The sequence below is a fragment of the Caretta caretta genome, chromosome 12 (genome assembly GCF_965140235.1).
Source record: "Caretta caretta isolate rCarCar2 chromosome 12, rCarCar1.hap1, whole genome shotgun sequence".
In the NCBI taxonomy this organism is placed as follows: domain Eukaryota; kingdom Metazoa; phylum Chordata; order Testudines; family Cheloniidae; genus Caretta; species Caretta caretta.
In genome coordinates this window covers 4,330,169-4,344,992 of record NC_134217.1, presented here as the reverse complement: position 1 = coordinate 4,344,992, position 14,824 = coordinate 4,330,169, and the positions used below count along the sequence as shown (strand labels likewise).

At 46.8% G+C, this 14,824-nt stretch overlaps 2 protein-coding genes and 2 non-coding genes across 5 annotated transcripts in view; 1 reads left to right on the top strand and 3 right to left on the bottom strand.

Moving 5' to 3' along the window:
* SF3B3 (splicing factor 3b subunit 3) overlaps positions 1-11,642 on the bottom strand; it is a 55,344-nt gene extending 43,702 nt beyond the window's left edge. Inside the window, exons 1-6 of one of the 2 annotated variants that reach the window (XM_048816890.2) lie at positions 11,499-11,642; positions 7,865-7,981; positions 7,118-7,444; positions 5,816-5,988; positions 4,440-4,581; positions 1,183-1,295 (exon numbers count right to left, since the gene is read on the bottom strand). In XM_048816890.2, coding sequence (XP_048672847.1) covers positions 1,183-1,295; positions 4,440-4,581; positions 5,816-5,988; positions 7,118-7,444; positions 7,865-7,934 — 825 coding nt within the window. In that variant the 5' untranslated portion in view covers positions 7,935-7,981; positions 11,499-11,642. The remainder of the gene's footprint in view (positions 1-1,182; positions 1,296-4,439; positions 4,582-5,815; positions 5,989-7,117; positions 7,445-7,864; positions 7,982-11,498) is intronic. The other variant, XM_048816891.2, reaches the window with a different exon arrangement.
* Positions 4,167-4,243, bottom strand: LOC125620936 (small nucleolar RNA SNORD111). The gene has a single exon (XR_007352361.1). It is a non-coding gene; the product is annotated as a small nucleolar RNA SNORD111 (small nucleolar RNA).
* LOC125620937 (small nucleolar RNA SNORD111) lies at positions 6,650-6,727 on the bottom strand. Its single transcript, XR_007352362.1, has one exon. It is a non-coding gene; the product is annotated as a small nucleolar RNA SNORD111 (small nucleolar RNA).
* A 234-nt stretch (positions 11,643-11,876) lies between the features above and the next one.
* The window catches only part of COG4 (component of oligomeric golgi complex 4), a 31,909-nt gene continuing 28,961 nt past the window's right edge, over positions 11,877-14,824 (top strand). Inside the window, exons 1-3 of the mRNA XM_048816894.1 lie at positions 11,877-12,046; positions 13,161-13,243; positions 14,137-14,251. Of these exons, the coding sequence (XP_048672851.1) occupies positions 11,906-12,046; positions 13,161-13,243; positions 14,137-14,251 (339 nt within the window). The 5' untranslated portion in view covers positions 11,877-11,905. The remainder of the gene's footprint in view (positions 12,047-13,160; positions 13,244-14,136; positions 14,252-14,824) is intronic.

Sequence of the window (14,824 nt, the reverse complement as noted above, 5' to 3'; positions counted from 1 at the left end):
TGGAAAGGACCTACTAGATCACCTTTCAGCAAAGCCATTCCCCTGCAAGGCAGGATATACTCCCCTGGATCAATGGTCCTAGCAAAATGGAAAGCCTGAGGGACTATAGCATGCGGAAAAGGTTTCATGCATAGCATACCCCTTCCCAATGCTCTCCTGACTCATCCGTAATGCTCTCAGGAAAGCAGGTTCTTCCTGATAGATGTTTCTGAGAAGAGTCAAAACTCTGAGGCATTCTCCCTCCTACCACTTTTCCCCCCAGATGGACAATCTCACACATTGCAAAACCAATTGTGGTACACAAGGGTCACTAGCCATATAAAACTGACCTGTGGCATCTGCTTTTTGGGCAAATACCACCAAAGCCACACACAATGTATGCTAGTGACCCAGTGTCAGCTAGCTACAGCCTACTTTGTTTAAACAAAAGGAAGTACTTCTTCATACAATGCAGAGTTAACCTGTGGAACTTGTTGCCAGGGATGTTGTGAAGACCAAAAGAATAACTGGGTTGAAAAAAAAATTAGGTAAGTTCATGGAGGATAGGTCCAGCAATGGCTATTAGCCGAGATGGTGAGGGATGGAACCCCATTCTCTGGGTGTCCCAAAACCTCCAACTGCCAGAATCTGGGACTGGATAACAAGTGATGGATCACTTTAGAATTGCCCTGTTCTGAAGCACCTGGCACTGGCCACTGTCAGAAGACAGGATACTGGGTTAGATGGACCATTGGTCTGACCCAGTATGGCCGTTTTTATGTACTCTTCTAAAAGGAAACAGCATGAGGTGGAACAGAGCAGCTGTGGAATTCATCTTCATGTACTAGGGTGAATATATCCAACCATGCCATGTAAATCATGGTTCATGCTAACAGTGCTGCTATCTCAGAGCCTGGTAAGAGAGAAAGGACTAGCTCAAGGGTAAACCTCAGAGACGAGATGAACTCAACCCATCACGTCAGACTACAGGCAAACTCCAGAACCTTCCCTTACAGATGACATGACTAGCTAGTAAGGCAGGCTTTCCCTCCACACCCTAAAGGGTGACAGCCCGACAACCTTTCAATCACTACGCACTGCCTTCCTCAAAAGCCTCCCTGCACAGAAGCTGATATTAAGTGTCTATGTGGAACCTTTAAAGAAAAGGCCTCTAAAGTAGGGCACAAGAGATGAAATTCTCACCCTTCTCCTGGGAATGGGACATCTGATATCAGGCTGGTCACCGAAGTTTTTGTAGGTGATGTAGTTTTCAGAACAGATCAGCACCCCACTGGGACCATCGGAGCCACCAGGAACTAAGGGATGAGATGGAAACTTCATTAAGAGAAGAGAAACAGCTCTGTTGCTCAAAAGAAATCTGGATAATCTTTATTCAATATTCTCACATGTATATAAACCTGCTTCAGTTTATGGTGAAGACACCAGGTTGCAAGCATAGGCTTCTGTATCTGCACAAGGCAGAGTTAGGGATGGAGAGCAGGGGAAGGAGAATGAAACTTTGGGGGTCATAAACAACGCTTAATATTTCATTTTTACACCTCTCACCCAATCCCATAAATTAACCCAAATCTTTGACATGCTCAGGCATCATACTGGCAATGTGCCAGTAACCCCATGTATCTGACATGCATTTATCTGCTATTGCAAATCACAGGAAGCAGGTTCCCAGATGATCTCCCGGTACTTCCCTCTCAGAAACTGAAATTACCAGCAATGAAAACCACAAACTGAGTGTTCAGAGCCCCTGGAGCCCACTAGCCTACAGCATCGCCAAGGCACATATAAGATATAGTGAACTGCAGAGTGACCCAGTCAGCATTAAGCCTTTGGGACCACCCTTTGGGTACCTATACTATAAATCATGCTCTTCAAATGAATCCTGGATACTAGAACTCCAAACTAACTTCAGCAATGAGTAGAGCAGGCCAAAGTCCCACCCCCAAAGTCAAAGCTTAAGGTTAGCCCATAACTACTTCTTGAAATCAAGTTGTGTTCACATGGAGCTAAAACTCTGTTTGTATATCCATTTGTTTTATTTTGTCACCTGAAAAACTCGTTCTCCCGTTTTTTTTTAAACCACACCCCTTTTCATAGAATCATAGAATACGAGGGTTGGAAGGGACCTCAGGAGGTCATCTAGTCCAACCCCCTGCTCAAAGCAGGACCAATCCCCAATTAAATCATCCCAGCAAGGGCTTTGTCAAGCCAGACCTTAAAAACTTCAAAGGAAGGAGATTCTACCACCTCCCTAGGGAACGCATTCCAGTGTTTCACCACCCTCCTAGTGAAAAAGGTTTTCCTAATATCCAACCTAAACCTCCCCCACTGCAACTTGAGACCATTACTCCTTGTCCTGTCCTCTTCAACCACTGAGAATAGTCTAGAACCATCCTCTCTGGAACCACCTCTCAGGTAGTTGAAAGCAGCTATCAAATCCCCCCTCATTCTTCTCTTCTGCAGGCTAAACAATCCCAGTTCCCTCAGCCTCTCCTCGTAAGTCATGTGTTCCAGACCCCTAATCATTTTTGTTGCCCTTCGCTGGACTCTCTCCAATTTATCCACATCCTTCTTGAAGTGTGGGGCCCAAAACTGGACACAGTACTCCAGATGAGGCCTCACCAATGTCGAATAGAGGGGAACGATCACGTCCCTCGATCTGCTTGCTATGCCCCTACTTATACATCCCAAAATGCCATTGGTCTTCTTGGCAACAAGGGCACACTGCTGACTCATATCCAGCTTCTCGTCCACTGTCACCCCTAGGTCCTTTTCCGCAGAACTGCTGCCTAGCCATTCGGTCCCTAGTCTGTAGCTGTGCATTGGGTTCTTCCGTCCTAACTGCAGGACCCTGCACTTATCCTTGTTGAACCTCATCAGATTTCTTTTGGCCCAATCCTCCAATTTGTCTAGGTCCCTCTGTATCCTATCCCTGCCCTCCAGCGAATCTACCACTCCTCCCAGTTTAGTATCATCCGCAAATTTGCTGAGAGTGCAATCCACACCATCCTCCAGATCATTTATGAAGATACTGAACAAAACCGGCCCCAGGACCGACCCCTGGGGCACTCCACTTGACACCGGCTGCCAACTAGACATGGAGCCATTGATCACTACCCGTTGAGCCCGACAATCTAGCCAACTTTCTACCCACCTTATAGTGCATTCATCCAGCCCATACTTCTTTAACTTGCTGACAAGAATACTGTGGGAGACCGTGTCAAAAGCTTTGCTAAAGTCAAGAAACAATACATCCACTGCTTTCCCTTCATCCACAGAACCAGTAATCTCATCATAGAAGGCGATTAGTCAGGCATGACCTTCCCTTGGTGAATCCATGCTGACTGTTCCTGATCACTTTCCTCTCATGTAAGTGTTTCAGGATTGATTCTTTGAGGACCTGCTCCATGATTTTTCCAGGGACTGAAGTGAGGCTGACTGGCCTGTAGTTCCCAGGATCCTCCTTCTTCCCTTTTTTAAAGATTGGCACTACATTAGCCTTTTTCCAGTCATCTGGGACTTCCCCCGTTCGCCACGAGTTTTCAAAGATAATAGCCAATGGCTCTGCAATCACAGCCGCCAATTCCTTTAGCACTCTCGGATGCAACTCATCCGGCCCCATGGACTTGTGCACGTCCAGCTTTTCTAAATAGTCCCTAACCACTTCTTTCTCCACAGAGGGCTGGCCATCTACTCCCCATGCTGTGATGCCCAGCACAGCAGTCTGGGAGCTGACCTTGTTAGTGAAGACAGAGGCAAAAAAAGCATTGAGTACATTAGCTTTTTCCACATCCTCTGTCACTAGGTTGCCTCCCTCATTCAGTAAGGGGCCCACACTTTCCTTGGCTTTCTTCTTGTTGCTAACATACCTGAAGAAACCCTTCTTGTTACTCTTGACATCTCTTGCTAGCTGCAGCTCCAGGTGTGATTTGGCCCTCCTGATTTCATTCCTACATGCCCGAGCAATATTTTTATACTCTTCCCTGGTCATATGTCCAACCTTCCACTTCTTGTAAGCTTCTTTTTTATGTTTAAGATCCGCTAGGATTTCACCGTTAAGCCAAGCTGGTCGCCTGCCATATTTACTATTCTTTCTACACATCGGGATGGTTTGTCCCTGTAACCTCAACAGGGTTTTCCAGTGGAAGCTTTCAAATACTATCATCTCAGAGCCCAATCAGAGTGAAATGCTATCTCCAGGATAAATCTCAGAGAAGAGACATGAAAAACTCATCACTTCAGGCTGCAAGAAAATCAAACTCTTCAAAATTCCATGTATCAGATGAGAATTTTTAGTTCTCACCTGACTTCCAGGCCCAACTAAGAGCAGGAGAGCAGCTCAAGTTACGACCCCCATGATTCTCTTTCAAATGTGCAATATGTTCCCCCATGTCGTTTTGCTGGGAGAATGGGAAGCGACCTGGCAATGGGGAGGGTAGTACCTGTTATAAGGAAATTGCCATGCTCCTCCAAAGGTTCACTGTATTTCCTAACTACATGGTTCAAACCCAGGTCTAACTCATAAAATGTCAGGGTCTGCTGGGTGTTAGCTGCTGCTTCTCCTGTTGGATCGTTGTCAGCTTCCTAGAAAAACAGCGCACAAATATTTTAGGTACAGCCAGTAACATTATCTGTACATTTAAAGGAAAAGAGATCTTATGAAGTCTCTGGAATTGTGTTATACTCATTAACAACCACAACAGCAATTCAAAGACGACAGCCCAGGACTTGAACTTGCAAAAGTGTTCAGCATCCACCACTGCCATTGAAATGAATGGAAGCTGCGGGCGCAGCACCTCAAAGGATCAAGACCACAGGCATTTTCTAGTAACAAATGGGAAGCAACTGGGTAGAATTATTGCCAGTAGCAGACATATAGGCAGTGCTGGTTAGTTGCAACACATAACTGTAAAATGTTGAATGGGTATAAAACAGCTGTCTTTGCAGCTAGATATACTGAGAAACATTTGTCAATGCCGCCTGGAGCGTTATGTTGATTTTCAATGCTCCCCCTAGCTGCCAGCTATAGTATCACCAACCCCATGGCAGGATGGAAGAGATTCTAGGGTACATTTTAAAAAGAAAAGGAGTACTTGTGGCACCTTAGAGACTAACAAATTTGTTAGTCTCTAAGGTGCCATAAATATTCCTTTTCTTTTTACGGATACAGACTAACACGGCTGCTACTAGGGTACATTTTAAACCACAAAGCATCGTCGTTACACTACGACATGCAACTTTATTTTGCATAAAATCATTCATGCACATTTTCTCCCAAACTGCACCACCATTATTAATTTCCTGAACACGAGAAATATGCTCAGTACTGTAACAATCTAAAGAGAGATGACTCCCAATTCAATGAGTTCACAGATAACGCATCTATACCTGGGGCGGTAATTCTGGTGGATCACTAATTGAAAGCTTGACAGGGGAAGTGTATTTGGAGGAGGAATGCAAGTGAAGGGGGGGGGTACTGCTGCAGCAGAGGGAAGCAGTTCTAAATGTGAACAGCAGCACTGGAATGAAGTGCAAAGGCCAGAGTGAGAAGAATATACAAAAAGAACATTGAGCAGGGAGGCCTGTAGTTCACAGTTCAGTAACAGAAGGACCAAGCAATTAAGAGGATTTCAGCTAAGATTGCAAATGAGATTGACAGTCAATGAGCAGAGACCCAGGGAGGTTGTCCCAGACAGCTAGCGCGGCAGAGAAGGCTTGGCATAAGTGGACACGCTAGCTGAAGGGACAGAGAGGAAGGAGACTGAGCTAACTGAGCAGAGGGAGTAGGGTAAGAGACAAGGACCTTGTCCCTGGTTACCTCATAGTCCATTTCCAGACAAGCAAACATTGGGTTTTCAAACCCCACATCTACTCCCACCACATGGTAGACCAAGGTGTTGGCCTTGTGGGCTTCCAGTGGGGAAGAAATGGTGAGCCGGGCAGCAGCATCTCTGTTCAGGATGTATACCAGCTTCTGCTTCTCAATGGCACCTGCAGGGAACAACAGTGCATAAAATACCTAGATTGGGGACGCGAAGCTGAAGACAACTGCACCACCACCCGCTTTTGCGCAAAAACAGCCAACTGATGGCTTTGCAGGAAAACAGAAACATAACATCTTGTCCCATAATTTCCCCATCACACTTAAGTTTATGTCAACTTCCTAACTTCAGTATTTAAAATCTTTAAAAACGAATCAGTGACTCAGGAACAGGTTTAACCTTGCAGATGACCTTTTTAAGCTCCACTCACACAAGCCACAACTCAAGGTATGTTCAGTTCACAGGCAGAAAATCTGCAGCAGCATCTGCTTGGCAAAACATGCAGCCACAGTAGCTAACAGATGAGGAAAGAGTAGCAGCTATGCAACAGAAGGGAAACAGTTCCATGGAAACCCTCTAAAATTGCACCGTAATTGAGTTATGCGTTTCTTTGCTGATACACAGCATACACAGTAATTTACTGAGCAAGTCCTGCTCTCAGCTGTCATCCTGAATAACAGACGAATTGCACAGTGCTACCTTCAGGTTAAAAGGAAGCAAGCAGCTTCCTTCCAAGCTACTATTGTCATTATTTTCACTATAATACAGTTGTTAAGCTGCCTGGTAATGCAAACCTGAAAATTGGAATAATTTAAGAGTTTATACCTGCAGGGCCTGATCAGAAATGCAGCTGTCTCCATAGTCAATCTCAGAGAAGAGACATGAATTCATATCATCATTTCAGGCAGAGGAAGCTGGCTGCACCATGACTGGGTCGTCTGCATCCCATCTTCCCTTTTTCCAATCATCAGCCTCAAATGGGTTGTTTGCTTACCACTACCTGAGCAGGTTTCTTTCCTACACTGTTATGGCCCAATTTTTGGCACTCATTTGTGCAATCATGACAACAGGCAGGAACAAATGCCATACATCTGGACTTTTTATTCCAAAGGCTGGAATTTAATGAAATGCTTGCATGAAAAGCACTTGAGAAGCTACAGCTGAGAAGCAGGCTGCAAAAACTGTCATCCCTGAAGTAAGGAAAAGGCAAAGCAACAATTCCAAGGAGAATCAGTTTCCCCCACTCACTTCTTTAAATGCTACAACTAAGGAGACAGTACAGATCCCCACTGACTTACTGATCATGACAGCACGGCCCTTTGGGTCCACAGCCAAGAACTGGCCAGGAACAATTCTGCGACAGCCACTCTTGCCAAAGGTTTCCTGATGAATCTTCTCAAACATGTTCTTGGAGGGCTGGTACTCCAGGATAACAATGCGACCCGAATCACTACCCACCACGATATAGTCTTTCGTTCCACCTGTCAGTCTGAAGGCCATGAGGGAGCGAATGACTCCAAACACTTCCACTGTCAGCAAGGTGTGTACTTTCCCCGTGTTGGGATCAGGGCGGAGCAACTCCAGGATCTTCCCCCGGGAAACAACAATTTCCTGTTGTTTGGTTCCTAAGAAGTCAAAGCCATGAGAAACTTATCACCAACTATAAGTTAGGAGATGTAAAAAACAAAAAATTCAAAGTGCCTTTCAAACATTAATCACCAAAGCAAGTCTCACAGCCTCCAGAGTATTCAAGTATCCAGTTTACAGATCAGAAAACTGAGGCAGAGAGAAGTTACATGATTTAACTAAGGCCCTGCAAACTCAGTGAGAAAACCAGGATCTGAATTTATAAGAACTTGGAACCAGGAACTTTCTCAAGACCAGATCTTTCCCTCAAACTGCAGCTTCTTAGTCAACCCAGGTAGCGGCACTAATAGGAGCAGAACCTCAGTGAAAAACTAATGCTGTAGCTAAGTAGCTTATAATGGAAAAGACCTTGCTTTACTTCAGCCTGAAAGTTTCCTAGTCAGGAGAGCAGAGATTACCTGAGAAATTGCCATGGATGGCATAGCTGATGCCAGTGGCTCGCTGCAATGTTAAATTGTAAAGGAACATGGTGGCGACAGATCCACTTCACTCATGCGTCTCACTTATTGAGTCAGCTGTGAACAAAACAGCAACAAAAATTAAGAATATGCAAAACAGGATCTGCATTTAAAACGTACATTGTGTCAGCCCAAAGGAACAGCATTAAACAGCCTGTGTTTCTGTGTCCCACAGACACAATTTTGAGATTGCATGAATCATATTATTCTAACTGGCCAACATTCAAGGACCTTACAAACACTGATTAATCAGGACTCCCCCCCAGCCTTCTCTGTACTCATGAGATTATCCCTATTTTAACAATAGGAAAACTTGCTCAAAGCCACAGACTTCAAGTCAGAGCCAAGATTAGAACTTGGGTGTTCCTGGTTCTCCATTCCATGGCTCAGTCCACTAGATCAAGTCAGCTATTCACTGAAAGCTCTAGCTTCCTACTCTAGTTATTTAGAGGTTTCACTTTAAGACATTTAGTTCCTTTTTAAACAAAGATAGCAGGTCAGCTTTTTTTTGGTCCTTTAGGCTGACTCTGACATTTCGATCCATGTCACACTCATTTAGAAGGAACGAAGGATAAACCTGGTAATTTGGTGTAAAATTATTAGCCTACAGTGATTTTTTAATACAATTAACGATCTAAACTTAGGACAGATGCTGAGCTGCATGAAAACTGACATACTAGCTTTGTTTGATTCTGCAGGCACCTGACTTGAGTGACAAGCAGAAAAAGCACAGGCCCTTGGCTACGCTCTTGCAAGGACAAGCTGTCAAAACCGACTTCAGTCCTTGTTCCCTGTGTATTTTTATTCCATTTCTGTCTGCTTCTGAGAATTTAATAATATCACTAATAATGCTACCTCATCAGTAGCAATCCAAGCACTTTACAGAGGAAGGAAGTGTTATTCCCACGTTACACATGGATAAACTAGGATATGGAGAGGTGAAGTGACTTGTCCAAGGTCACCTCCGCAAGTGGCAGAGACAGGGAAAGAACCCATGTCTCCTGACTTTCAGTTCAGTGCTCTATTCTCTAGGTCCCTGGGTTTATAGGTAATGGAGAAGAATATTGCAGCTCTTGTATGGAAGTGCTGATAGGAAGGAAAGAATAAATCTGGGCTTCATTTAAAAAAAAATTAAAAATAGGTTTGGTTTAATGTTAGGCTCATCAACCTCGATGGCATCATTTTAAACAAGAGACTGGTTACAGATCACAGCCATCAGTGGCCAGCTGGCAGTACAATACAAACTCTTAGCATAGACAAACAAAGCTGCTATTTTCATCAATGGCGTTCACCCTTTGCTTGAAACTGGGGTAAGCTGCACCATTGCAAATTGTGGCTTAGAGCAGGTTACCCTGTCTGCCCCGTACTGTAGAGACCTAGCCTGAAATGCTTATTTCTACAGGTAGATAAGGGAAACAGGCCAGCAGCTTCCACCTAAATTAAGGTTTCAGAGGAACAGCCGTGTTAGTCTGTATTCGCAAAAAGAAAAGGAGTACTTGTGGCACCTTAGAGACTAACCAATTTATTTGAGCATGAACTTTCGTGAGCCACAGCTCACTTCATCAGATGTGTACCGTGGAAACTGCAGCAGACTTTATATACACACAGAGAATATGAAACAATACCTCCTCCCACCCCACTGTCCTGCTGGTAATAGCTTATCTAAAGTGATCAACAGGTGGGCCATTTCCAGCACAAATCAGAAAACCTGGATTTGTGCTGGAAATGGCCCACCTGTTGATCACTTTAGATAAGCTATTACCAGCAGGACAGTGGGGTGGGAGGAGGTATTGTTTCATATTCTCTGTGTGTATATAAAGTCTGCTGCAGTTTCCACGGTACACATCTGATGAAGTGAGCTGTGGCTCACGAAAGCTCATGCTCAAATAAATTGGTTAGTCTCTAAGGTGCCACAAGTACTCCTTTTCTTTTCACCTAAATTAAAGGGACAACATAAAGATTACACTCTTGCCTGGAAGACTGTAACCTACGATGGTTACAAGCAGCACTTAAGACATTATAACTAAAAAAAATTTGAGATTTTAAAAAATTATTTTCCAGTGTATTTTGTGCATTTCTCAGAGAGGTAGCCTTGTTAGTCTGGATGTGTAAAAGCGGCAGAGAGTCCTGTGGCACCTTACAGACTAACAGACGTATTGGAGAATAAGCTTTCGTGGGTGAATACCCACTTCGTCGGACGCATGCAGTGGAAATTTCTAGAGGCAAGTATAAATAAAGGCTAGGGATAAGGAGGTTAGTTCCCTAGTATAAAGGCTAGGGATAAGGAGGTTAGTTCAATCAGGGAGGATGAGGCCCTCTTCTAGCAGCTGAGGTGTGAACACCAAGGGAGGAGAAACTGCTTTTGTAGTTAGCGAGCCAGTCACAGTCTGTGTTTAATCCTGAGCTGATGGTGTCAAATTTGCAAATGAACTGAAGCTCAGCAGTTTCTCTTTGAAGTCTGGTCCTGAAGGTTTTTTGCTGCAGGATGGCTGCCTTTAAATCTGCTAGTGTGTGTCCAGGGAGGTTGAAGTGTTCTCCTACAGATTTTTGTATATTGCCGTTCCTAATATCTGATCTGTGTCCATTTATCCTTTTACGTAGGGACTGTCCAGTTTGGCCGATGTACATAGCAGCGGGGCATTGCTGGCACATGATGGCGTAGATTACATTGGTGGACATGCAGGTGAATGAACCGGTGATGGTGTGGCTGATCTGGCTAGGTCCTGTGATGGTGTCGCTGGTGGTGCATTTCGGCACCCTTTGTGCGGTCAGTTCCACTTCCCCCACGGGAGACCAAAATTCCGCTGCGTGTGGGTCTTTCACACAGCAACAGAGGAAAGAAAAACGTTTAGAACAGAAAATAGCTCCCAGTGATAGTAAAACCACAAAACACAACAGTGACTCAGCACCTGGAGGTATCTATCCAGCGGACTTGATTTTTAAGCTAATAGCGCCCCTTTAATAAAGTCCTGGAGAAACAAGGGCATCTGTGCCTCCTCCCATGGAAATATTTGTCTTCGGGCACCTCCACAGAGTCACCCTGTTTATGAAGGAGGCCTGGCTTCTCCCAGGGAACACAAAAGCCAGGCAAAAGCCACACCTCTTCGCTGTGAGGCAGCACGCACAGGACCAGCATCAGGCAAACATGTGCAATCAAAGCACCCAAAGGCCATTCAAAGAGGAAAGGAAGGGGAAGGCTCCCCGCTTTCCCACCCCAGCCCCGTCTGCATATTCTTCCCACTGACATCTCGCTTCCTTTCCCCACCAGTTTTCAGTGCCCGGCTCCGCTCTTCCCCCGTGTTCCCCGCGCACCCCCCCTCCCCCCCGCCCCATATGCACAATCCCCTCCTCCCCTCCCCACTCCGCGCGCGGCTCCCGCCGGTACAGCCTGCACTCACCTCGACGTGCACGGCCTCCCCGCCGCCCCACGGCCTCCCCCCGCCCTTCCCCCGCCTTCCCCACGCCCGCCCGGAGCGGGAGGGGCCGCAGAGCCAGGGCGGTTCCTGAGCGCGCCCGGGGAGCACAGCGCGGCCGATACCCCGCCCCACAGCCGCGGCCCGTCGCACTCTCCTACCCGTCGCTGCCCCGCAGGCTACGGCGGCTCTCACCGCGCGGGATGGCGGCAGATTCGCTCGCTCCCCCTAGGCCACCGGCCGGCCAACCCGCCCCGCCATCGACCCAGCGCGCGCCCTGACCTGCCCCGCCCCCGGGGCTTCCGACGCGCCGGCGCGCGCGACGCGGGGCTGTCCCGCTCAATGCCTGAACGAACCCAACACAAAAACGAGGCAACGCCCCCGGGGCTCCTACCCCACCGCCTTCGACCCCCGGAGACCCTCGCTCCGCGTCGCCAACCCAAACCGAGAGGCCTCGTGAGGATGGGCCACTCAGGCACCAATTGGGACAGCCCTAACTGCCGCGCGGACCGCATCGCTGGGGCCTCGGAGGCTTTTCCGGAAGTGAGGGTGTCACCCGGGACCAAAGATGGCGGCGGCTGTCTCGGGGTTGTGGCTGCCAGGGGGGGAAGGCGGCGTCTCCGCCTCGTCACTCTCTATGGAGCGGATCCGCTCGCTCACCGACCTGCCAGAGCTGGAGGCCGCCTACAGCCGCCTGTGCGGGGAGGAGGTGGGGCGGCTCCGCCTAGCGCCGGGTCCTGGGTCTGCCCCACGCCCCCTCCGGGAGTCGGGACCCTCCGCCCTGCCCCAGAGACGGGTCCCTGGGACAGGAGAAAAGGACCCAAACTCACTCCTTTTCCTTTGCGGGAGAACCGCGAGGCGTTCTTTGAAACGCTCACTGAAGTGTAGATCGGTGTCCTGGCTGCCTTGCACTGTCACTGACCTCCTCTTCAAGTGCTGTGAGATCTACTGTTGAGACGCATTGCATATGAGCTAGCCATTATTGCGTGCTAAAACGCTGCAGGGAATCACTTGCATCTCGTTTGGAGGGAAAACATCAGTATAGCCATTTTCCCAACTGTTCTCTTCTATTTAGGTTCTTTTAGCGAAGCTGTCGTCATGTTATTCAAGTACTCCCACTCCCTTTGCCCCCGATGGGGTGGTGATATAGCCTCTGACCAGAAAGACTGGATGTCTCTTTGCCAGAACTTCATTAGATGGTCAGGAAAGATTGCTCCAGAACAACGTTAAATGCTTCTTTGACCACCTGTTACAGCCCTGACAGGCTGATTCTATTGCCTCTGCAGCAACCCTATCTTCTAAGCCTAGGGGCACCTTGCCGAACTCTGGTTCGCTCATGTAGGCAGCTTGGTCACCTGTACCTTGGGCAGAGGTGATTTTTTAAGAAAATGTGTGATAAAGGACTGCCCGCGTACCCCAGAATTGGCCTTTGAGAAGAGACTGGGGTGTAAATGTAGTCTGTATCAGCAAAAACACCAAGGAGTCCTTGTGGCACCTTAGAGACTAACAGATTGATTTGGGCATAAGCTTTCATGGGCAAACCCACAAAAGCTTATGCCCAAATAAATTTGTTAGTCTCTAAGGTGCCACAAGGACTCCTCGTTGTTTTTGCTGATACAGACTAACACGGCTGTTACTCTGAAACCTGTCAGATTAGGATGGATTTCTGGGCTTTTGAAGGATTGCATGTGAGCTGAACTCTCAGAAGCTTTAGTGCCCTGCTTGGCTCATGCTCCTGATTTGAGAGTTTGGTTCTTAGCTAGTGGCGTTGATGATTGGTCTGAAAGGGGCATGAAGTGACATGGGGCTGCTTTCTTTTTCAGAAAGGGGTGGAGGAAGAGCTGGAGGCGCTCCTGGAACAACAGAATACCATAGAGAGCAAGATGGTCACCCTTCATCGTCTGGGGTTAGTAGTTCACCAGTTTAATCCTGCTTGAGTGAAGCTAGTACTATGTGATCTGATGCTTTGGTTAAAAAAGAAAGTAAGCAAGCTCTGGATATCAAATTCTTCCTTGTAATGTTACCTTACACTGTTCGGCAGCTGCTTCATTCTACCACAGATGAAGCTGCCTGTCGTTGTGGGAAGCAATTTCTGTCTGGAAAACACTTTGACATGAAAGGTACATGAAAAAGAATTATACAGCATTAGTTTGGGGTGAGGAAAAATAGTGGTACTCTCTTGTGATGTGACCACCTGTGACAACAGAATGAGCTGCCATTCACAGTAGATTGTGAAGTTCTTCTTAATTGTCCCACTCATGCTTTGATCAGTAGTGAAATTGTAAACAAAGATTACATTCAAATTGTTAACAGTAGGCTTAAGAGTTAACAGTCAATTTATATGAATGGAAATAGAATGCCTCTTCAGCTTTGTTGTTTCAGACTGTCTGTAGACTTGGGCAGACATTACTGCATCTACTTACCTCTAGTTCATTTTGTAAGTTATTTTTATAACCGTAAGAGCTAGATCCTCAATTATATTTAATAAAAGCTTGGATTCTGGAATACAAGATGGCAGTTCCACAAAACACAAGGCCAGCGCATCAATCCAACTCCACACACCGTTTTAATACAAGGGAGACAGCCATTGGTCAGGCCTGGATGTGCTGCTTTCTTCTACATGTCACTCTTGGATTTGGCCTCTTGCTTCAGTGAAAGTACGCAGCAGTTCATGAGGGGTGAGAGACCATGGTGCTGGCAGATGCAAGTGTTTGTGTGGGGAAATACATCGCAGAATGTACTGCTGCTTCATATCCACTTTTCACATGTATAACCAATGTTCCCTGCATCTGTTTCCAGTCCTAACCTGCAGCTGATTGAGGGGGATGCCAGACAGTTGGCTGGGATGATCACCTTCACCTGTAACCTGGCTGAAAACGTCAGCAGTAAAGTTCGGCAGCTTGATCTTGCTAAGGTAACAAGACAATGTGGGAGCTATGCACTGAGCTCTCTTTCTGCTGTGTGTGGGTGAGTAGACGAGCAAGTATGCATTTAACAGATAGAGGAGCATGAGCTCTTCACCTGCATGCGGGAAGACAGGAGCTGAAGCTGAGCCCTGATTTGTTCTAGGTTTGTATTGCACCTAGCATGGCAGGATCCTGGTACCTCCTTCAGGCTCCTAGGCAGTACCAATGTACAAGTAAAAAAAGGAAATCCCCTGTTTATCAGAGCTGGTCAGATAGCATTCCAACTAGGGGCAGAGCTCTTCTTGACCTGCTGCTCACAAACTGGGAAGAATTGGTAGGGGAAGCTAAAGTGGATGGGAACCTGGGAGGCAGTGACCATGAGATGGTCGAGTTCAGGATCCTGACACAGAGAAGAAAGGAGAGCAGCAGAATACGGACCCTGGACTTCAGAAAAGCAGACTTTGACTCCCTCAGGGAACTGATGGGCAGGATCCTCTGGGAGAATAACATGAGGGGGAAAGGAGTCCAGGAGAGCTGGCTGTATTGTAAAGAATCCTTATTGAGGTTACAGGGACAAACCA